The sequence below is a fragment of the Bufo gargarizans genome, chromosome 6 (genome assembly GCF_014858855.1).
Source record: "Bufo gargarizans isolate SCDJY-AF-19 chromosome 6, ASM1485885v1, whole genome shotgun sequence".
In the NCBI taxonomy this organism is placed as follows: Eukaryota; Metazoa; Chordata; class Amphibia; order Anura; family Bufonidae; genus Bufo; species Bufo gargarizans.
The window spans coordinates 305,260,157-305,284,739 of NC_058085.1; the positions used below are offsets into that span (position 1 = coordinate 305,260,157).

At 42.7% G+C, this 24,583-nt stretch overlaps 1 protein-coding gene across 3 annotated transcripts in view; it reads right to left on the reverse strand.

Moving 5' to 3' along the window:
* PRKG1 (protein kinase cGMP-dependent 1) overlaps window positions 1–24,583 on the reverse strand; it is a 1,133,286-nt gene that overhangs the window by 184,463 nt on the left and 924,240 nt on the right. For all 3 annotated transcript variants that reach the window (XM_044296555.1, XM_044296554.1, XM_044296556.1), the window contains exon 5: window positions 24,470–24,533. In XM_044296555.1, the coding sequence (XP_044152490.1) occupies window positions 24,470–24,533 (64 nt within the window). The remainder of the gene's footprint in view (window positions 1–24,469; window positions 24,534–24,583) is intronic.

Genomic DNA, 24,583 nt, shown 5'->3' on the forward strand with positions numbered 1-24,583 from the left:
AATTCCATATTATTAGTAAGAATGAGCGCTCTTTTTTATATCTACAGTCAGGTCCATAAATATTGGGACATCGACACAATTCTAACATTTTTGGCTCTATACACTACCACAATGGATTTGAAATGAAACGAAAAAGATGTGCTTTAACTGCAGACTGATTTGAGGGTATTTACATCCAAATCAGGTGAACGGTGCAGGAATTACAACAGTTTGCATGTGTGCCTCCCAGGTGTTAAAGGACCAAAAGTAATGTGACAATTGGCTTCTCAGCTGTTCCATGGCCAGGTGTGTGTTATTCCCTCATTATCCCAATTACAATGAGCAGATAAAAGGTCCAGAGTTAATTTCAAGTGTGCTATTTGCATTTGGAATCTGTTGCTGTAAACTCTCAAGATGAGATCCAAAGAGCTGTCACTATCAGTGAAGCAAGCCATCATTAGGCTGAAAAAACAAAACAAACCCATCAGAGAGATAGAAAAAACATTAGAAGGAACGCACAGGTGAGCTCAGCAACACCAAAAGACCCGGAAGACCACGGAAAACAATTGTGGTGGATGACCGAATAATTATTTCCCTGGTGAATAAAGTACCCTTCACAACAGTTGGCCAGATCAAGAACACTCTGCAGGAGGTAGGTGTATGTGTGTCAAAGTCAACAATCAAGAGAAGACTTCACCAGAGTGAATACAGAGGGTTCACCACAAGATGTAAACCATTGGTGAGCCTTAAAAACAGGAAGGCCAGATTAGAGTTTGCCAAATGACATCTAAAAAAGCCTTCACAGTTCTGGAACAACAAACATCCTATGGACATATGAGACCAAGATCAACTTGTACCAGAGTCATGGAAAGAGAAGAGTATGGAGAAGGAAAGGAACTGCTCATGATCCTAAGCATACCACCTCATCAGTGAAGCATGGTGGAGGTAGTGTCATGGGGTGGGCATGTATGACTGTCAATGGAACTGGTTGTCTTGCATTTATTGATGATGTGACTACTGACAAAAGCAGCAGGATTAATTCTGAAGTGTTTTAAGCAATATTATGTGATCATATTCAGCCAAATGCTTCAGAACACATTGGACGGCACTTCACAGTGCAGATGGACAATGACCCAAAGCATACTGCAAAAGCAACCAAATAGTTTTTAAGGGAAAGAAGTGGAATGTTATGCAATGGTCATGTTATCACTTGACCTGAATCCGATTGAGCATGCATTTCACTTGCTAAAGACAAAACTGAAGGGAAAATGTCCCAAGAACAAGCAGGAACTGAAGACAGTTGCAGTAGAGGCCTGGCAGAGCATCACCAGGGATGAAACCCAGCGTCTGGCGAATGTCTATGTGTGGTGCAGTAATAGGGGAGTGTCTATGTAAATAGCTGGATGGGAGGAGATATAAGCTAGCTGTCTGTTGTTAGGGGAGGTGCTGGAGCTGTGGTAGAGAAAAGAGAAGTGCATCATGGGTTTGGTTGGATAAAGAACAGGAAGTGCTACAAACAGGATGTAACAAACCATAGGGATTGGTTTACATGGTGAAAACGGGTCAGAATAATCCAAAAAAAGGAAGTATGTACATGACAGAGCCAACTACATGAGCATATCTGTAAAAAAAAATCTATAGTAATCCTGGAAAACCTTTTAAGGCTATTTTACATGGGGCGAGAAACGGGACAATTGATGAGCATTGGTATAAAGGCTAATTCCTGATAATTGCCTTATGTAAATGTACTGCTGATCGCCCAGTGAAGGAGCAAACGCTTGTTCATTGGCTGATCTAATCTTTAGTGGGTCACATAAGATCTTCGTTTGCTGCAGGCACATCCCTCTGTGTAAACAGGAATGTGCTTCCGACGTACAAGAAAATGGAATGGGGACGAATGATCATACCGACTGTCATTTATCTCCATACAGCCCGGATAATTTCTGTATTTTAATGGCACTAATGAGTGAGCAATGATTGTGAATGAATGTTCACTGCCCTCTCTATCGGCCTGTGCAAACGCCCTCTTATACAGGGATGAAATACCATATTACATTTTTATTCGATTTATTGTGACTGGGAATAGACTGCCGATGGGTGTTGAGTATGACAGTAGTAATTTCATCAGTACTGACTGTATGGAGCCTCGTGGTGTGCACTTATATGTCAAAACACAGACGGTAGTGAAAGGAGCTTGGGAGAGCAGAAGGTTCCCCCACATCATTGAAAATCTAGGTATCAGCAACATTGCAGAGCTCTCATGCCAATGCTGCTTGCCTAAAATCCAGCAAGGGAGAGGAGGAGTCTCTCACATAGAGAACCCGCAAGCACCATCATGATATATGTTGTTGGTGGGTTGGAGGGGGTCAGTGAAAAGTCTCCGTTTTCATTTTAAATGAGGCAATCTGCAAGCACTGTATATGGAGTCACTGGTGGAATTGGAAACTTTGGTGGCAGTATTCATGGTGGCACTATAAATGGGATTTCTAAGGTAGCTATGCTAATTAAGGCACTTTGATGGCAGAGTTAATAGAGGCACTTTGGTGGCATTTTCATCAGAACAACTGTGATTGCATACAGCACTGTCCAGGCATAATCAAAGAAGGACAATAAAACGGATGCTCAAAGCTTCCATGTTTTATTTTGGATCTAGTGTAGACAATGTCATGAAAATACTTTTATTTGTATTGCAGTAGACCTGCAGACCTGCCATATTATTTTACTAGATATCCATTGCCTACCTCTAGTTTATTCTCTCTGAAGAAATATCAGTCTTTAAGGGATATAGACATCCCTGCGGGATGTATGTTTTTATTTCTGCATTCTATTTATTTTGGGCTAATTTTTCAGTTGGCCATTGTCAAAAATGTTCAACAGTTTTTCCTCTAAAGCCTTCACTTTTCACGTTGTCTGCAGAATGATTTTCTTCCTTTTCGTTCAATCCCTTAAAGAGCTGCTATGGCAGCTCAATCTGCAGACCTTATATCTAGCCCCCTGACAGCTCATATACAGTCATTAAAGCTGAATCATGATTAAACTGCTAAGAATTTATCTTAAATACGTGTTTATGAGCTGTCAGGGAACTAGAGATCGAGCCGTCATAGCAGCAGCTCTCTGACAGATTCACTAAGAAGAAGAAACAGCCTGTAGATGCAGCGAAACTGAAAGCTGAAGAGGAAAACTTGAAAAATTTTAATAAAGACCAATTGAATTTTTTTCCCCAAAATTTGCAGAATGTAATAATAATAATAATAATAATAATAATAATAGTAGCAAAATTGCTGACAAAGTTGTAGCCTTTAAAGTAACAGCCCACAACATGGTTGCCAAATTCCTATGACATCTCCCTGGGTTCTGTCCTAGTTTAGCTTTCCAAGATAATATTGGATTTGAATATCCATCTAAATTAATGTCAACATCCTCCTGCCAGTCAGTGTTGTCATGGGATCACCATTAGACCGAAATTTCTTCAAGCACTGGTCTTATATCATATATTTGTAATGTGCACTAATAGCCTTGTATACAAGAATCCTGAGGAGGACCTCGAGGAATGAAATAAACTACTTCAAGATAACATCTGGAACTGAGGCCGTGTAAATGAAACGCTTTTTAAGTCATTCCACCTGAGCAGCACAGCGGGTAGAATTATCTCAGTACTTGAATCCAAAATTATGAGTATTACATAAAACTGCTTTCCCTCCCATGAGAGTAGAAACCAGCAAAGGAATGTAGAGAAACATAACGCAGGTCAATTGTAGAGTTCTGTTTGCCACAATTTATGCTTCTAGCTTGCAGGCATTTCTAAAATGAGTGTTCTGCACTACATACTGTATGGATACGCTCATGAACAGTGTACAAAGCAAGTACACAAATTATACCTGGAGCAGAAACTGGTGAGATTTAGAGAGCACGGCCCTCTTCTCTTATTGCTTGTATTTTTATTATAGGAATGATGCTTTACTAATTCCACCGCATGCAACTAGATGGCACATAATACTGTGCCAATACAATATCTGTGCAATTTATGATGTGCTAGATATCAGCTCACCATCTCACAGCTGTTGCACATGTATCCATTAAACGGATAGATAGATAAATGGTGCTACTCTAAGATAATATGAGGCTCATGGAGAGAGGTGGTCTCAACTTCAATATCTTGATTTCTGCCAGCAACCAGAGCTTGTTTCTTGTCTGGGAACTTACAATGGCCATGGAAAGACATTTAAAATTGGCCTTGGTAAGACAGTTCCAAATTGCTAGAAATTGGGGCAACAGAAGTAGGCAGAGACAACAGAAGTAGGCAGAGACAACAGAAGTAGGCAGAGACAACAGAAGTAGGCCCAATAGAAACACTGCCCCAGCAGAACCAAATTGTACAGTGCAGCACAAACTACTGAATTAGCAGAAGCAAATACCACAGTCCAGCACAAAATACTGCCGTCCTCACCATAGTGTTAAACTGTATCACTGTCCTGATGGTGGATGTAGTTGAATTAAAGAGAGCACCTGAGGCTGTTGGCAAGGTGCATAAGAATCTGATGATCCCAGAATTAATTAATGCTTAGAGCATCTGTAAGGAAAGCTAGGGCGACCCTCTGGGCTTTGACCTACCTGGAAATTTCTCTGTAGGTTCTATAACCAGTCCGCCCCTGTTTACTGTTAATATAAAAATGTTTGGAAATTCTTATTATTTCACACTACAACCCTTTCTACAGTTATCATCAGGAGTGGGCTGGGACGGGGGGCAGGGAGGCCATTGCCCCCAGGCCGCCCCCAAAAAACATCCGCTGGGCCGTCTTTAACAAATAATAATTTATTTTATTTTTTAATACCTCAGGGCTGCACCGCCGATCACCACAGCGGCGCGGCCCTGGATGTAATTGCGGTGGCGGTCAGGCAGTAAGAGATGAGCGCTTCCATTGTGGAAGCGCTCATTTCCATATTAATCTGTATCGCCGTCCTCAGGACAGCAATACAGATGGCTGTGCAGCGGCAGAGCAGGGGAGGGAGAGGCTTCTCCCTTCCCTGTTCTTCTGATAGGCTGCAGGCACTAATGCCTGCAGCCTATCAGAGGCCGGCTCAGGCGGCGCGATGACTTAATTATCATCGTGCCACCTGAGTCGGGCAGCATACAGCGGGGGACACAGTCCGGAAGAGGCCTGCATCGCCGCATCGCTGCTGATGGAGGTAAGTATTAGTGTTTTTTTTGGGTTTTTTTCATTACGGGGGGAGCTGGCACTATGGGGGGAGCTGGCATTACACTATGGGGGGAGCTGGCAATATGAGGGGAACTGGTGGCATTTCTTACAGCCCCATTTTTTTGGGGTGGCATTCTGGTGGCATTTATTTCTTGCCCATTTTTGGGGGGCACTATGGGGGCATTTTTTACTGACACATTATGGGGGGCACCATGGGGGAGAGGAGCACTATAGAGGCATTTGGGGTCTCTAAAGGGGCTTTTTTTTATTATTGGTACATTATGGGGGGCACTATAGGGGAGAGCGGCACTATGGGGCATCTGTTGGCACTATAGGGGCATTATTTGTGGGCACTATGGGGAAGTGGGGGCTCTAAAGGGGCCTTTTTTATTGGCACAGTATGGGGGGCACTATGGCATCTGGTGGCACTAAGGGGGCATTTTTCACTGGCACATTATGGGAGGCATTATAGGGAGAGTGGCACTATTGGAGCATCTGGAGGCACTAAGAAGGGACATTTTTTACTGGCACATTATGGGGAGAGGAGCACTATAGGGGCATCTGATGGGGGCACCAAGAAGGGGCATATTTTTCTGGCATATTATGGGGGACACTATGCGGAAGGGGCAGAGGAGCACTATGAGGGCATTTACTGGGGCACTATACAGGGGCATTTTATACTGGCATACATTATGGGGACATTAGCTCAACTGTGGGCACTAAGCGGGGGTATTTCATGTACTGTCATATTATAGGGAGAATTATTACTACTAGGGGGAATTATGCAGAGCTTTACTACTACTGGGGGGCTATGAGGAACATGATTACTAGTATGGGCACTATAGGGGCATTATTACTACTAAGTGTGCTCTGGCAGAAAATTATTTCTATTGGTGGGATTTTGGGGAGCACTGTTACTTTGGGGGCACCCTGGCACAGTATCAGCTTAGCACAATAATTTTTGGGGAACATTAACTTTATACTATTAGTGTCTGGGTGCAGTTATTTTTTAGAGCACTGTGTGCCAATAATTGTTAAAGAGGGCACTATCTGTGTGGTAGCAGTATTTCCAGGGGGACGTTCTCTGCAGTATAGCATTGGGGGTGGCAGGAAAGGGTGTTCGGAAGATGTGAAGATGATGGAAACTTGTCAATCTCTGCTGTTTGTCAATCTCTGCTGAGACGGGAGATGGCTGAAAAAGCATCATGGCGGTCTGGTCTGAATGGAGAAGATGAGGAAAGAGAACGTCTACAACAAAGGTGACATCACTGGATGTGAGAGATTTGTGGCGCTATGTAGGAGAGGAGATGCTCTGGCTCCTCCCCCTGCCATTTGCAGAAGGAGAATTCAGAGCTGGGTGAGGACGGCCAAAGGGGGCAGCAGGCCACAGGTAGGTGACAGATGGTGGGGGGAACCACAGAGGAGAGCGGAGGAGCTTCCTGGCTGTAGTCTGCTGTTTATTGTATAATGTGAAGCAGGCAGTGCAGCCAGGACAGGCCCCACCCTCTCCATATGATGTGTAGAGACAGGCATCAACTATAGAATTTTAGCTGTACAGTGTTTGTTGGGAGTGGCCTATTATATGTAGAAGGGGCTTTTAATAATGGGCGGGGCTAAAAATGGGCCACTTGACTGGATTTGCCCCCCAGGACTAAGGCGGCCAACCCTCCCCTGGTTATCATGGTTTACTACAATCAAATACTAGCACATAATTGACCTCACATTCAGATATACTGATGCAATTTTCCAAGCCAAAACAAGAAGGGTGTTAAAAAAAAGTGGAGAAGTCATTGCCAACAGTGCCAAGTTTGCAGGGACTATCTCTAATTTTCAGAGACAATCCTGGCAAACTCTGGTTGTTGATAAGGGTGGACTTTTAAAAAAAACGGGCTTACAATTTAAATAGTATCGCAGGTATACACCCCTAAATTAGGTATGCTGACAAGGAAAAAGGGATGTTAAAAAGGACCAAAACAAAAATCTTTATTGAGTCACTGGGTTGTGGGGGTAAAGAAATAAATAAAACTACGCTTTGTTACTACCATACAGCATCATTGTCCACGCAGGCTGGGCAGGTATTGTTATCATAACCACAGGGTAAGAAACGCCATAGACCCTGGGCCAACTTATGCCCCAGCCAATCTGGACAATCACTTCTGCAAGGTCTATCTCATAAACAACTGGTCTGTAGCTAATACATGAAGTGTGTCCCGCTACAATGTCTGAGCAGCAGGAGCAAAGTGCAAACCGTCACACATTCTGCTATAAGAGAAGCTGACAGGCTGCAGGAATGCTTGGACCTAATGAGATACTAGTACAGAGGCCCTATCTGGTCTAGGGCTAAAAATCTAAGTACTGATACAACTCTACATATCTAAGTACTGGTACAGCTCTGCTTGGTATGGCTCTACGCGTTTCAACATCAGAAACAATGTCACATCAGGAGCCCGTACTGTAACCAAGACCGCAACTTTGTTTCAATGTACATATAGATAGCTGGTGCGCGGTCCCTCTCTAGCGGAAACCACGCTCCGGTGCTATGGTGACCGTGCTGGCCGTGGACTTTTTTTAAGCTGCAACTGAATTTAATTTTTGACTCTGTGAGCAATCACCAGTCGGCCCAATACATTTTCCATTGTTTAAAGGGTGAGCCACTATATATTAATCAATTATAGCACCCAGGACTGGGTGTTCTCAGTTGGTTTGTGATGTCCTCAGGGGTGGAGCTTAATTGTTCCAAATTTACCAACTATAATGCTGGTAAGTATTTATTCATGAATCATGACTCATATGAGGAGCAGTAAATCAATCCCTCTCCACTGCCACTTCCCCCCATCCGTATGCACAGGAGCCAGCCATCAATCACTGTGTGAAAGGTTGGGTCAGCAGTAGACTCATAGCTTATTAGTCAACTGTGGCCAAAGAGCACAATGTTTATTTAGACACTAGGGATTATATCAGACAACTTTACATATAGGCACCAGGTGACATCCTCTATGAAACAGAGCTTAGACTGTTTTTGAAGAAAGACAGAATTGCCAAAATCAATAGAGTGTCAAAACCAACAAGTGCTGGGCTAAAGGACATTTTACTCTATAACCCCCGTGGCAGTCCTTGTTCTCAAAAATGGACATGCCTTTAAAAAAACAAACCCAGTTCTCTAGTATTCTGTGATCACAATTTATACTGCTGAAATACAAATGTACGGTATTATTCTGGGTTAGACTAAAGCATCAAGAAACTTTACTGTTTTCCATAAGCTTGACTTGATTGCCTGCGCTTGCTTCAAATTGCATTTAAACAGTTGATGACTTGGGCCGCTCTTATTGCAAGCAATGACTTAAGGGCAGTCAATTTCTTTTTAAACAACCATAAGATATTTTTTTTTTGTTTTTGGAAAACTGTACATGATTTATATTGGATATTAGGCATATACAGAAAAGGTCTTTCTGAGCTGCAAGCAAGAGCGTAATATAAAAGACCGCTCACGGCAGACAGAAAACAATTCTACTTCAATAGTTTCTTTCTTTTTAAGTCATCCACAGATGTGATCCATGACATTTCTTCAAAGACAATACAGCAAATTTCTAAAATAACTCATAGCTGAAATTTCTCCAAGGGCTTCCTGGTAATATCGAATATTTTATAGTACGCTATAGTCAATTTCTTCTGCTGTTTGGAAATATGCATGGCTATCATCACTGTCATATTACTGTAAATTATTGTCCATATATCTTCAGAATATCTTAGCATTTTTGGATAAAAAGTATATGGATGGAACGATATAGTGAAAATATATGTAATCTATTGAAAATAGCAGCCGGAGATCTTAGGAATTTACTTTTTTTCATCATCTTCACAATTTGGCAAGTAACTAGAAAATGGGCAAATTTAGTGTAAATTTGTTATACATTTACATGTTTCTGTTGCAGTTGCCATTGTAATGCACATATACTGCTTAGTAAATGGAGGTCATTGAATTATAATTATATAAAACACCATTTTAACCATTGGTGCTAAGAAAAGAGTTGTTATATAGTTGATTTGAAAATGTTAAAAAGTGGAATCTTTTAAGGGGTTGTCCCACAATAAGAGTGTTTAGATTATAAATATCTGGTCACTGGAGGACCGATCACTGGGACCCCCACTGATCACAAGAATGAGATGCTGGAGTCCCCAGAGAGAATGGAGTGTTGGTCATGTATGCGTCCTGCAGCTCCATTCAAATCTATAGGACTGCCAAAGTTAACCGCCTCCGGACCGCCTAACGCAGGATCGCGTTCCGGAGGCGGCAGCGCTGCGCACAGTCACGCATATACGCATCATCTCGCGAGACGCGAGATTTCCTGTGAACGCGCGCACACAGGCGCGCACGTTCACAGGATCGGAAGGTAAGCGAGTGGATCTCCAGCCTGCCAGCGGCGATCGTTCGCTGGCAGGCTGGAGATACGATTTTTTTAACCGTTAACAGGTATATTAGACTCTGTTTTGATAACAGCGTCTAATATACCTGCTACCTGGTCCTCTGGTGGTCCCTTTTGTTTGGATCGACCACCAGAGGACACAGGCAGCTGTGTAAAGTAGCACCAAACACCACTACACTACACCCCCCTGTCACTTATTAACCCCTTATGAACCCCTGATCACCCCATATAGACTCCTTGATCACCCCCCTGTCATTGATCACCCCCCTGTAAGGCTCCATTCAGACGTCCGTATGATTTTTACGGATCCACGGATACATGGATCGGATCCGCAAAACACATACGGACGTCTGAATGGAGCCTTACAGGGGGGTGATCAATGACAGGGGGGTGATCACCCATATATAGACTCCCTGATCACCCCCCTGTCATTGATCACCCCCCTGTAAGGCTCCATTCAGACGTCCATATGATTTTTATGGATACATGGATCGGATCTGCAAAACACATACGGACGTCTGAATGGAGCCTTACAGGGGGGTGATCAATGACAGGGGGGTGATCACCTCATATACACTCCCGGATCACCCCCTGTCATTGATCACCCCCCTGTCATTGATCACCCCCTGTAAGGCTCCATTCAGACGTCCGTATGATTTTTACGGATCCACGGATACATGGATCGGATCCGCAAAACATATACCGACGTCTGAATGGAGCCTTACAGGGGGGTGATCAATGACAGGGGGGTGATCACCCCAAATAGACTCCCTGATCACCCCCCTGTCATTGATCACCCCCCTGTAAGGCTCCATTCAGACGCCTGTATGATTTTTACGGATCCACGGATACATGGATCGGATCCGCAAAACACATACGGACGTCTGAATGGAGCCTTACAGGGGGGTGATCAATGACAGGGGGTGATCAGGGAGTCTATATGGGGTGACCACCCCCTTGTCATTGATCACCCCCCTGTAAGGCTCCATTCAGACGTCCGTATGTGTTTTGCGGATCCGATCCATGTATCCGTGGATCCGTAAAAATCATACGGACGTCTGAATGGAGCCTTACAGGGGGTGATCAATGACAGGGGGGTGATCAGGGAGTCTATATGGGTGATCACCCCCCTGTCATTGATCACCCCCTGTAAGGCTCCATTCAGACATTTTTTTGGCCCAAGTTAGCGGAATTTTTTTTTTTTTTTTTTTCTTACAAAGTCTCATATTCCACTAACTTGTGTCAAAAAATAAAATCTCACATGAACTCACCATACCCCTCACGGAATCCAAATGCATAACATTTTTAGACATTTATATTCCAGACTTCTTCTCACGCTTTAGGGCCCCTAAAATGCTAGGGCAGTATAAATACTTCACATGAGACCCCATTTCGGAAAGAAGACACCCCAAGGTATTCTGTAAGGGGCATAGAAAGATTGAAATAGTCCATGAAGTCCATGAAAGATTGAAATTTTTGTCCCAAGTTAGCGGAAAGGGAGACTTTGTGAGGAAAAAAAAAAATATCAATTTCCGCTAACTTGTGGCAAATTTTTTTTATTCATGCCCCTCATTGAATACCTTGGGGTGTCTTCTTTCCAAAATGGGGTCACATGTGGGGTATTTATACTGCCCTGGCATTTTAAGGGCCCAAAAGCGTGAGAAGAAGTCTGGGATCCAAATGTCTAAAAATGCCCTTATAAAAGGAATTTGGGCCCCTTTGCCTACCTAGGCTGCAAAAAAGTGTCACACATGTGGTATCGCCGTACTCAGGAGAAGTTGGGCAATGTGTTTTTGGGTGTCATTTTACATATACCCATGCTGGGTGAGATAAATATCTTGGTCAAATGCCAACTTTGTATAAAAAAAATGGGAAAAGTTGTCTTTTGCTGAGATATTTCTCTCACCCAGCATGGGTATATGTAAAATGACACCCCAAAACACATTCCCCAACTTCTCCTGAGTACGGCGATACCAGATGTGTGACACTTTTTTGCAGCCTAGGTGGGCAAAGGGGCCCACATTCCAAAGAGCACCTTTAGGATTTCACAGGTCATTTTTTACACATTTTGATTTCAAACTACTTACCACACATTAGGGCCCCTAGAATGCCAGGCAGTATAACTACCCCACAAGTGACCCCATTTTGGAAAGAAGACACACCGAGGTATTCCGTGAGGAGCATGGCAAGTTCCTAGAATTTCTAATTTTTTGTCACAAGTTAGCGTAAAATGATGATTTTTTTTTTCTTACAAAGTCTCATATTCCACTAACTTGTGACAAAAAATAAAAAATTCTAGGAACTCGCCATGCCCCTCACGGAATACCTTGGGGTGTCTTCTTTCCAAAATGGGGTCACTTGTGGGGTAGTTATACTGCCCTGGCAATTTAGGGGCCCTAATGTGTAAGAAGTAGTTTGAAATCAAAATCTGTATAAAATGGCCGGTGAAATCCTAAAGGTGCTCTTTGGAATGTGGGCCCCTTTGCCCACCTAGGCTGCAAAAAAGTGTCACACATCTGGTATCGCCGTACTCAGGAGAAGTTGGGCAATGTGTTTTGGGGTGTCATTTTACATATACCCATGCTGGGTGAGATAAATATCTTGGTCAAATGCCAACTTTGTATAAAAGAAATGGGAAAAGTTGTCTTTTGCCAAGATGTTTCTATCACCCAGCATGGGTATATGTAAAATGACACCCCAAAACACATTCCCCAACTTCTCCTGAGTATGGCAATACCAGATGTGTGACACTTTTTTGCAGCCTAGGTGGGCAAAGGGGCACACATTCCAAAGAGCACCTTTCGGATTTCACTGGTCATTTTTTACAGATTTTGATTTCAAACTACTTTGCACGCATTTGGGCCCCTAAAATGCCAGGGCAGTATAACTACCCCACAAGTGACCCCATTTTGGAAAGAAGACACCCCAAGGTATTTTGTGATGGGCATAGTGAGTTCATGGAAGTTTTTATTTTTTGTCACAAGTTAGTGGAATATGAGACTTTGTAAGAAAAATAATAATAATAATAAATCATCATTTTCCTTGTGACAAAAAATAAAAAGTTCTATGAACTAACTATGCCTATCAGTGAATACCTTAGGGTGTCTACTTTCCGAAATGGGGTCATTTGTGGGGTGTTTGCACTGTCTGGGCATTTTAGAACCTCAGGAAACATGACAGGTGCTCAGAAAGTCAGAGCTGCTTCACAAAGCGCAAATTCACATTTTTGTACCATAGTTTGTAAACGCTATAACTTTTACCCAAACCATTTTTTTTTTACCCAAACTTTTTTTTTATCAACGACATGTAGAACAATAAATTTAGCGACAAATTTATATATGGATGTCGTTTTTTTTGCAAAATTTTACAACTGAAAGTGAAAAACGTAATTTTTTTGCAAAAAAAATTTTATTTTTCGATTAATAACAAAAAAGTAAAAATGTCAGCAGCAATGAAATACCACCAAATGAAAGCTCTATTAGTGAGAAGAAAAGGAGGTAAAATTAATTTGGGTGGTAAGTTGCATGACCGAGCAATAAACGGTGAGAGTAGTGTAGTGCAGAAGTGTAAAAAGTGGTCTGGTCATTAAGGGTGTTTCAGCTAGGGGGGCTGAGGTTTCAAGCACTTTAAATTTATATTTTCCATTTTACTTCACTTCCTTGTGACGAGATATTTACTTTCTCTTGTAGTAGGTGTTATTTGTACCTGTAAATTAAAGGGGTTGTCCCACTATAAGAACTTGTCCCCCATCAACAGGATATGTATGTAATCAGTGGAAGTCTAAGCTGCTGTGACCCCCAATGATCACAAGAATAAGATATTGGAGTCCCTAGAATGAATAGAAGACTGGTCACACATTGTGATTGACTAGGCTTCCAGGCCCCTCCTGTAAGCTTTTTACAGAGACTGGGTCACATGTGCAACAACAGTCAATGACTCACCTCGATGTCCTCAAGTGGCAAATCACTGGTAGGCAGGGGCGTTTCTAGATTAAAACATTCGGGGCTTGGGCCCCCAATGTTTTCTCCCAGGCCCCAAATGTCCTGCCTGCCAGCTGAATACAACTGTATTGCACTGGAAGAGTTGAAGGACCTGTGATGACATCACAGGTCATGTGACCAGTAAAACAGGCAGTGATTGAGAAGGACCTGCGATGATGTCAACATCATGTGACCATTGCTGGAAAGAAAGGCAGTGAAGAGGAAAAGTCCTTGGGAAGAAGCTGTGGTGAGGTCTGCTACACGAAGAGAGGTAAGTGAAGGGAGAGGCAGTGGTGTACTAAGGGGGGGCATGGGGGGGTGGTCCACCCTGGGTGCCCACTCTCAGGGGTGCCAGAAGCAATGAACGCTTCCATCAATACAGATTGAAGCACTTATTGCTGGAGCGCTGGAAGCTGCGGTCCTGTCACTCACCGCTCAGCTCCCAGCGCTCCTTCCCTCCTTCAGGTCGGCGGTGCTCTGAATGGAGAAGCAGAAAAACTTATCCTCGCTCCACCATTCAGCCTGCAGGCACAAACCGCACTGCTGTCTTGTGTGGGGGTGGAGCCTGCAGCCCAGAAATCTGCATAAGCACCGCCCATACAGTGCTGCAGAGCGATCTGTGCCTGCAGGGAAGAGAGGTATGTGAGCTTCAGAAACGTGACAAGGTGAGTAGTTGTGTTTTTTTGTTTGTTTTTTATACAGAGGGGGCACAGATGGCTTTATTACTATGGAGGGGGCACAGAGGACTATATTACTAAGGAGGAGGCACAGAGGACTATATTACTATGGAGGGGGCACAGAGGGCATTACTACTATGGAGGGGACACAGAAGGCATTACTAATGTGAAGGGGGAACAATGAGCATTTCTACTATGGAGGGGCACAGAGCCAGAGAGCATTACTACAATGAAGGGGGCACAGAGGGCATTATTACTGTGAAGGGGCACAGTGGGCATTGTTACTGTGAAGGGGGAACAATGGAGATTTCTACTATGGAGGGGGCACAGAGGGCATTACTAGCCCAGTGGGCATTACTACTATTAGGGGGCACAAAAGGCATTATTACTGTGAAGGGGGCACAAAAGGCATTATTACTGTGAAGGGGGCACAATGGGCATTATTACTATGAAGGGGACACAGTGTGCATTATTACTATAAAGGGGGCACAATAGGGATTATTACTATGAAGGGGACACAATGGGGATTATTACTATGAAGAGGGCACAATAAGGATTATTACTATGAAGGGGGCACAATGGGGATTATTACTATGAAGGGGGCACAATGGGGATTATTACTGTGAAGGGGGCACAATGGAGATTATTACTGTGAAGGGGGCACCCAAGAGGGCATTACAACTGTGAAAGAGGCACCGAGAGGGCATAACTACTGTGAGGGGGGCACAATGTGTGCATATCTACTGTGAGATGGGATAATGAGGGCATAACTACTGTGAGGGGGCACACATCTGTACAAAACTACTGTGAAAATTGTACAATGAGGGCAATACTACTGTGAGGGGGGACAATTTTTTTTAAAGTATTGGGAGGGGTGCCAAAGAAAGGACCCGTCCCGGGTGCCAAACACCCTTGGCATGCCACTGGGGAGAGGCAGAGAAATGCTGGGAGTTGTGTTTTTTTTTTTTTTTTTTACTGGGACTGTATTTTATTGCTGAAGGGAACTTTGTGTTGTTGTGGTGGCTGTGGGAGGAAGTGATGTTATTTACATGGGACTGTATGTTGGAGGGGGCTGGGGGGAGACAGTGATATTTATATGGGGCTGTATGTTGATGGGGGCTGTGAAAGGGAGTAATGTTATTTACATGGGACTGTATATCAGAGGGGTTGGGAAGGCAGTGATGTTATTTACATGGGACTGTATGTTGATGGCGGCTGTGGGAGGGAGTGATGTTATTTACATGGGACTGAATGTTACAGGGGTTTGAGGGAGGGAGTGATGTTATTTACATGGGACTGAATGTTGAGGGGGTGATGTTATTTACATGGGACTCTATGTTGAAGGTGGCTAGTGGGGGGAATTATGTTATTTACATGGGACTGAATGTTGAGGGGGCAATGTTTACATGGGATTGCATGTTGGAGGCAGCTGGGGAGGGGTGATATTATTTACTTGGGACTGTATGTTGAAGGCAGCTGGGGAGGAGGTGATGTTATTTACATGGTACTGTATTTTGGAGGGGGCTGGAGAGATGGTGTGATGTTATATACATGGGACTCTATGGCGGAGGGAGGGAAATAGTGTTATTTACATGGGACTATATATTGGAGGGGCTGAAGGGAGTGGAGTGATGTTATTTGCATAGGACTGTATTTTGGAGGGGGCAGGAAGATAGTGTACTGTTATTTACATGGCACTGTATTATAGAGGGAGGAAAATAACTACAAGGGGCTCTGCAGGGGGCAGTCTAAATACTAGGGGCACTTCAGGGTGAGCATTATAACAGTAGGGGGCAGTATAAATACTGGGGGCACTGTAGGGGTATTATAAATCCAGGGGACATTATAGGCATTCTTATTACTACTGGGGGCTCTATAGGAGTGACTTATAGATCCGCCTTATTTCTACTAAGAGCACTATGGGGGGCTTATTACTACTGAGGGGTCTGTAGATAACTTTCTTACCACTGGGGGAACAATATGGGTCCTTATTTCTACTGGGGGTTCTGTGAGGGTATTATTAATACTGGAGGTCTCTTCTATTAATGGGGGCACTCTTGGGGAGCATTATCACAGTTGGGGGCACTATAGGGGGCAGTATTACTAATAGGGGCATTCTTGGGGAGCATTATCACTGTTGGAGGCACTGTAGGGGCAGTATTACTAATGAGAACATTCTAGAAGGGAATTATTATTGGTGGGACTATGAGGAGCACTATTACTATGGGGACACTCCTTTTTCTTCAGTATAGTATTTGGGGGTATTGGAGAGCACAGAGAGCAGCAAGATAACACTTTGGGGACTCCAGGTTGGGAGATGATGATAGAAATGTGAAGAAGCTAAGATGTTTGTGTGTCACACTCTGCAGAGACAAGGCACGGCTGAAAGAAGTTGTACGACCAAATGGAGAAGATAATGACAGAGAAGATCTACATGGGAGGAGACGTCACCTGGGAAGTCCTGGATATGACAGGTATGTGCTGCTGTATAGAAAATACGGTGTGTGTGTGTGTTGGGGGGGGGGGGGCTCAGAGAACTGGGCCATATTCATTGGGGCTTGGGCCCCTGCTAGTAGGTCACATGACACTTGGGGACAAGTCACCACTAAGGCCAGTTATTGGAAGAAGGTGCAAAAAGTTTTACATGCAGGGACCAGAAGTCCAGGGAAGATAGCCTGGGAGCCATGGAGGGACCATATAACTATAAGCTTTATTCACAAGCAAACAGAATCATCATGGTCAGACTGGCCCACCAAAATACCAGAGGATCTTTTGGTGGGCCCAAGCTCTGACAATAATGGACCTGTAATAAAACAAAGCCCTTAACGTCCTGTACGCACAGAGGTTGGGCCCCATGGACTCCAGTTCAATGATGGATTTTATTGCTTATATTCTAAAGGCCATATCCATAAATAGCTTAGTGCAATAATTTAATTTTACATTTGTATAAGGCATGCTAGTTATGCTTTGGATAAACCATATAATTATCGGTATCCTATAATTACAGCTGCAGAAATTTGTACAGATGAGCTCGCCTGGCCCTTTCACACTGCTGAAGAGTGTCACTGACAATCCTGAATTCTTCTCAAGGTTTTGGATAAATGGTGATGACATTTCACAGATGACAGCAGAACTCTGCTTGTAGGTGAACATTCCCTCTAGAGAGTTACAGCCTTTACTCTTGTGAAAATAAGTAGGACTCGGCTACATAGTAAAATTTATTTAGAGTACAAGTGTTATAATAGGATTGTAAAAGGTATGCCGTGCGGTTCTTGTCATGGGAGAAGAAAAATCAATATGACCTTAAAACTCTTAATAGAAAGTATAGAATAACAATACAAAAGTCAAAATCTGGTCATAAAAAATGATTGCAGTTAAATAAAGTAAATTACCGGTGCCAGCAGTCACTTTTACCTATTAAAGGAAAGGACCACCTTCACAGCAGTTTTTTACTGTTTTTATGCAATCATCAAAAATTAAACATCTTTGCAAACAGTCTACAACAACCATCTACAGTGTGATTTTCTCACCTAAGGGACACAAAGGCAGCTTGGAAATTTTTACTTATGTGGATATTTGTCATGGAACAGGGGAGTCCGTGGTTACCATCTAGGTACTCATTCTCCAAGATCCACTAGGTTTAATTTTCATAGTAAGATAGTTATCCTCTCAGAAACCAGAGTACTTGGGGACACTACTATAAGAATTAGCAGAATCTAAAAACTCCATGTGAATGTTGTCTTTGATCATGCTACTGTAAATTGCTGATGGCACTAGTCAAGGGGTGGGGAGAGCAGTAGAAACATGCCATTTGTAGAGATTCTCTCCTCAGGAGTAATGAGAATATAAAGTTTTATTCTGCCAAATTCTGCTCCAGCAAGTGCCCAGAGTGCACTCTTTGAAGTGTAGCATAGTAACATTGTATATAAGGCCAAAAAAAGACATTTGTCCTTCCAGTTCGGCCTGTTATCCTGCAAGTGTCACGAGGGTGTCAAGAACCACGCCTGACTCCGTTATACCCGGGGTCAGGAAGTCGCAGCGGTTGGCTGCGCGCTCTATGTAAGATAGGGCTGTTTCCTTATGGTAGCTTTCTGGGTTTGCTTTGCAACCCTTTTTGGCTCACTCAGGGATCCGTAGCTCCTTCTCCTCAGCTGTTCCTTGTCCAGCACTCCCAACCTCCTTATATTCCCCTCTCAAACTTCTCTGGTTGCCAGATATAGCGCTTCCTGCCTGGACTTCTATACTGACCCACTGGAGCTGTGTTGCTGCGTTCTCTGGTTGTTGGTCCAGAACGTTTCCCTCCGGATTCCTGTTGGACCTTTGTGGTCTGCTGTGGTCGCCCACCTGGGTTTATGTGTTTGTCTGTATTGTCTGTCCTCTCCCTGGTGTTTCCCTCTTAGTGTCAGTGGTGCGGACTAGCGATCCCACCGGCCCGTTCACTATCTAGGGCTCATTTTAGGGAAAGCCAGGGTTTAGGCACGTGATCACCGCACGGGTGAGGAACCCGTCTAGGGACGTCAGGGCAGTCAGGTGCCAGCCGCAAGGTGAGTCAGGGGTCACCACCTTTCCCTCTCCCTTGGGCAGGGCTTTCCCTTTTCCCTCCCTGTGCGTGACGCCGGTCATTACAGCAAGTTGATAAAGAGAAAGGCAAAAAAAAAAAAAACTGTGAGGTAGAAGCCAATTTTCCTCACTTAAGGGGAAAAAGATTCCTTCCCGACTCCAAACAGGCAATCAGAATAACTCCCTGGATCAACGACCCCTCTCTAGTAGCTATAGCCTGTAATATTATTACACTCCAGAAATACATCCAGGCCCCTCTTGAACTCTTTTAGTGAACTCACCATCACCACCTCCTCAGGCAGAGAGCTCCATAGTCTAACTGCTCTTACCATAAAGAATCCTTTTCTATGTTTGTGTACAAACCTTCTTTCCTCCAGATGCAGAGGATGTCCCCTCGTCACAGTCACAGTCCTGGGGATAAATAGATGATGGGAGAGATCCCTGTACTGACCCCTGATATATTCATACATAGTAATTAGATCTCCCCTCAGTTGTCTTTTTTCTAAAGTGAATAACCCTAATGTTGATAATCTTTCAGGGTGCTGTAGTCCCCCCATTTCAGTTATTACTTTAGTTGCCCTCCTCTCCAGCTCTGCTATGTCTGCCTTGTTCAGAGGAGACCAGAGCTGTACACAATACCCCATGTGTGGTCTGACTAGTGATTTGTAAAGTGGCAGGACTATGTTCTCATCACGGGCATCTATGCCCCTTTTGATGCAACCAATTATCTTATTGGTCTTGGCAGCAGCTGCCTGACACTGATTTCTACAGCTTAGTTTGCTGTTCACTAAAATTCCTAGGTCCTTTTCCATGTCAGTGTTACCCAGTGTTTTACAGATTAGTATGTACGGGTGATTTGCATTATTCTTTCCCATGTGCATAACCTTACATTTGTCAGTGTTAAACCTCATCTGCCACTTATCTGCCAAGCCTCTAATCTATCCAGATCCATCTGTAGCAGTATACGGTCCTCTTCCGTGTTAATTACTTTACACAGTTTAGTGTCATCTGCAAAAATTAATATTTTACTAAGCAAGCCTTCTACAAGATCATTAATAAATATATTGAAGAGATTAGGGCCCAATACTTACCCCTGAGGTACTCCACTAGTGACAGTGACCCAATCTGAGTGTGTACCCTTAATAACCACGCTCCTCTATCACTGAGCCAGTTACTTACCAACATACAGACATTTCCTCCCAGTCCAAAAATTCTCTTTTTATATACTAACATTTTATGTGGTACAGTGTCAAATGCTTTGGCGAAGTCCAGATATACGACATCCATTGATTCGCCGCTGTCAAGTCTAGAACTTACCTCCTCATAGAAACTGATAGAATTAGTTTGACATGACCGATCCCTCATGAAGCCATGCTGATATGGCATTATTTGCTTATTTCTATTGAGATGCTCTAACATAGCATCTCTTAGAAAACCTTCAAACAGTTTACCCACGACAGATGTTAAACTTACCGGCCTATAGTTTCCGGACTCTGTTTTTGGACCCTTTTTGAATATTGGCACTACATTTGCTATGCGCCAAACCTGTGGAACACTCCCTGTCAGTATAGAGTCCTTAAATATCAGAAATAAGTGTCTGGCTATGACATTGTTTAATTCTCTTAGGATATAGGGGTGCATGCCATCCGGTCCTGGCGATTTGTCTATTTTAATCTTTTTAAGACGCCACTGTACTTCTTCCTGGGTCAGACATGGCACTTTTAATGGGGAATTTACTTTTACATTCTGCATTTCATCTGACAGTTTATAATTTTTTTGTGAATACAGTGGAGGAAAAATATTTTATAGCTTTGCTTTCTCCTCATCGCTCTCTGCAACTCCCCCCTCGTTACTCTGTAGAGGGCCGACACCTTCAGATTTATACTTTTTACTGTTTATATAATTGAAAAACATTTTAGGATTAGTTTTGCTCTCTTTGGCAATTAATCTCTCGGTCTCTATTTTGGCTGCTTTTATTTGTTTTTTACATATTCAATTTTTTCCTTAAAGTTTTTCAGTGATTCTTAGCTACCCTCCTATTGTAGTGATTTAAATGCTTTCTTTTTGTCATTCATTGCTTTCTTTACAGTTCTATTTATCCACATTGTTTTTATTTCTTGTTCCTTAATCTTTTATTCCCATACGGTATGTACCTCTCACAATTAGATTTAAGAATGCTTTTAAAAATATCCCATTTTGTGGCTGTATTTTTATATTTGAGGACTTTGTCCAAGTTAGTTAGGCCTATGTCCTCTCTTAGTTTGCTAAATTTAGCATTTTTGAAGTTTGGTATTTTTGTTCCTCCCTGAAGAAACACTCTTTTGAATGATAATTGGAAGGTTTTTACTTTATAGTCACTATTTCCCGGGTGTCCCCCAACCTGCATATCTGTTGTTCTGTCAGGTCTATTGGTTAATACTAAGTCCAGTATGGCCATCCCTCTAGTCGGGTCCCAAACCAGTTGGGAAAGGTAATTATCTTTGGTTATTGCCAAGAACCTGTTTCCTTTATGAGATATACAGGTTTCAGTTTCCCAGTCTATATCTGGGTAGTTGAAGTCTCCCATAATAATAACCTCATTATGATTTGCTGCCTTGTCTATCTCGTTTAGTAGCAGATTGTTTGTGGACTCTGGTATATTAGGTGATTTATAATAAACTCCTATTGTAACCATGTACATTAACCGCCCAGTCATAGCTATCATCCAGCCATGTCTCAGTTATTCCCACTCTGTCATAGTACTCCTCAAACATCACTACTTTCAGTTCCCCAGTTTTATTAGTCAGGCTTCTGGCATTAGTATACATACATTTAAGAGGTTTATGTATATTTTTTTACCCTACACTTTTCCTTCTGAACTGTTCTAGTCCCACCTTCCATTCCTCCCCCAGTCCCATTACCTTGCCCCCGGTCTCTATCTGCACTATCTTCCCATCCTATAACATAATTACCCTCCCCCATTCCATAGTTTAAACACTCCTCCAACCTTCTAGCCATCTTCTCACCCAATACAGCTGCCGCTTCCGCATTGAGTTGCAGCGCATCCCTATGATAGAGCCTGTAGCCAACAGAGAAGTTGGCCAAGTTCTCCAGGAACCCAAACCCCTCCTTCCTACACCAGTTCTTGAGCCACTTGTTAACCTCCCTAATCTCCTGCTGCCTTTCTTGTGTTGCTCATGGTACCTGTAGTATTTTGGAAAATCTATGTTAACATGGCTGAAACAAATGCAGCGAAGTCTGATTCCTCTATCCATTCCCTAATACATTTGGAATTTTAGTAAGAAGAAGACTTACAAAGGAATTGCTTGTAGTCTGTTACCAGGATGGTAAAAAAAAATATATAAAACATAATCATGACATAAATGGTGTATTTACCTTATATTGCTAAGAAATAATACAATAATAATAATAATAATAATTATAGCATATTCCAGATCGGTGGTACACTAAGTTCTTTTATTCCAAGGATCTTTAGTGCTTACTCAATTCATTCTGATGGTGGGCTCCAGTAAGTCAGACCCTCATCAATCAGTAAGCCATGGCTTATCCTAGCAATATACTGTACACTTACTATAGAGGGAAAACCTCTGTATATGACGTCTTCTTTCTCTCACATTACAAGAGGAACCTTTTTCCATTACATTTCCTTCCAAGAACGTATCTATTTGCACTTACAAAGTAAACTCATACTTTGGTCATTTACTTTCAGCTTATATCAATGATGAAATAAGACCCGTCGCAGTCTCACCATACATGTCTGTCTATGTCAGTAGTATAATGTTTTTTTCATTTGCCAGGGGCCTGCAGAGCTTTGTAAACAGTCACTGCTAGATAATGCTTCAGAACGTCTCCACTTGCTGTCAAACAGGATACTTCGGCCAGCAGGAAAGACGGCAAGCTGAGTAAAGTACTGTGTGGAACTGGGAAGATTATTGACAAAATCGACTGAGTCGTTGCAAATGCATGCCGGAAAAGATACAAACAGGACATTATCAAGGCAGTCAAATCAGGCAGTGACTCTGTGGGTCATGTGAAAAATGAATACTGAGGAAAACTGGTTGTGTTATCCAGAGATAACCAAATGCAGTAGTGTAGTATGAATCTCACACGACCACTCTCTGAAATGCCATAGATCTTTCTAGATGCAAGATTTGGTGTTGTGCCATTAAAACTGCGACCATTAGGTGGTCTGAAGTCTATCAATTAGTGGGATAAAGCAGCCTGCCCTCATGACACCATCATAAACCCTGCCACCCCACCTTAATCCTGTAACTACTCCTCCATATACGCTGCCCACTGCCACCCCCTGAAGTCTGTAATCACACCCTGTAGGCCTACCCAATGCCACCCCTGTGTAAGTCTACAGTTAAACACACTTCATGAGTCTGTAATTGCAGCCTTTCCGCCCCTCTATAAATGTGCCTTTATACACTTGATAATTGCGTATCTTTTATTCAAATGCATTAGATGACTGTTAGAAAGCATGGCACACTTTACATACCTATGTGACTGGCAGCGTAAAGAAGCCCAACCAAGCATTTGGAAGTACTATCAGCCAACCCCATAATCATTTCAATAGGGGTATACATGGTCTTACACGGAGACATCAGCTGAAGTATTTGCATTGTACTGTTTTCTGGTTTAGGTTGTTATGTAGGTCTTCAAGTCCTATGTGCAACTCTTACCTTTATACCCTCTACTCCCCTGGTCACATGTCTGACAACAAAGGAACTAAGCTGCTGTCTGTTTCCAAGGGTGACTAGCAGTACTATGTAGTAGATATTTGCATAACTTGAGAGAATGACTTGAAATTGGAACCAAAATTTTGTACACATTTCACCTGTGAGGCTACTTTCACACTAGGGTAAATATTTTGCGGTATTGAGATCCGTCATAGGGTCTCAATACAGGAAAAAAAAACACACTTCCGTTTTGTCCCAATTCAACTGAAGGATGCTCCAAAATGCATTCCGTTTCACTTTCATACAGGAACTTCTGCAGTTTGCTTTCTGTTCTGGGGAGCGGAGAAAGACGAATCCGTCATGACACACAATGCAAGTCAATGGGGATGGATCTGTTTTCTCTGACACAATAGAAAACAGATCCGTCCCCCATTGACTTTCATGATCCGTCTTGGCTATGTTAAAGATAATAACAACCTAATTGGTTCATAACGGATGCAGACGGTTGTATTATCAGTAACGGAAGCGTTTTTGCTGAACCCTGCCGGATCCAGCAAAAACGCTAGTGTTAAAGTAGCCTAAAATGTTATAAACTGTAAGAAGCAGTACACGTCACCTGAAAATATAATCAGCTATAAATGACATCACAACAAATCTTGATATCACTTTTCATAAAATGTAACAGGTGTCACAGTAGGACAGAGGATAAGGAAATGATTAGAGATGAGCCAATCCATTCAAAAACTCAGAAATTCAACCCACATTTTTCTAAATTTCTGATTCTAGCTAAACCAATTTGATTCAAGAGAATTGAGGAGAGATGAGAAGAGAAAGAAAATAAGTGAGAGAAGAGAGAGTAGAGGACAGATATTTCCATAAGCATTTGGAACACTTCGATTCAGGTCGAATTCAGCTGGCTGAATAGGAAATTCTCTCATATCTAGAAATGGTGAATGGTATTTTTCTTACCTCTTCAAGTACATCGGCAAGTTTACTAAGTATTTCTTCAGAAAGGTCCTGGAATGTTGGTACACTAAAAAAAAAGAGAAAATAATTATTACACACTTCTGAAATGTCCCAGAA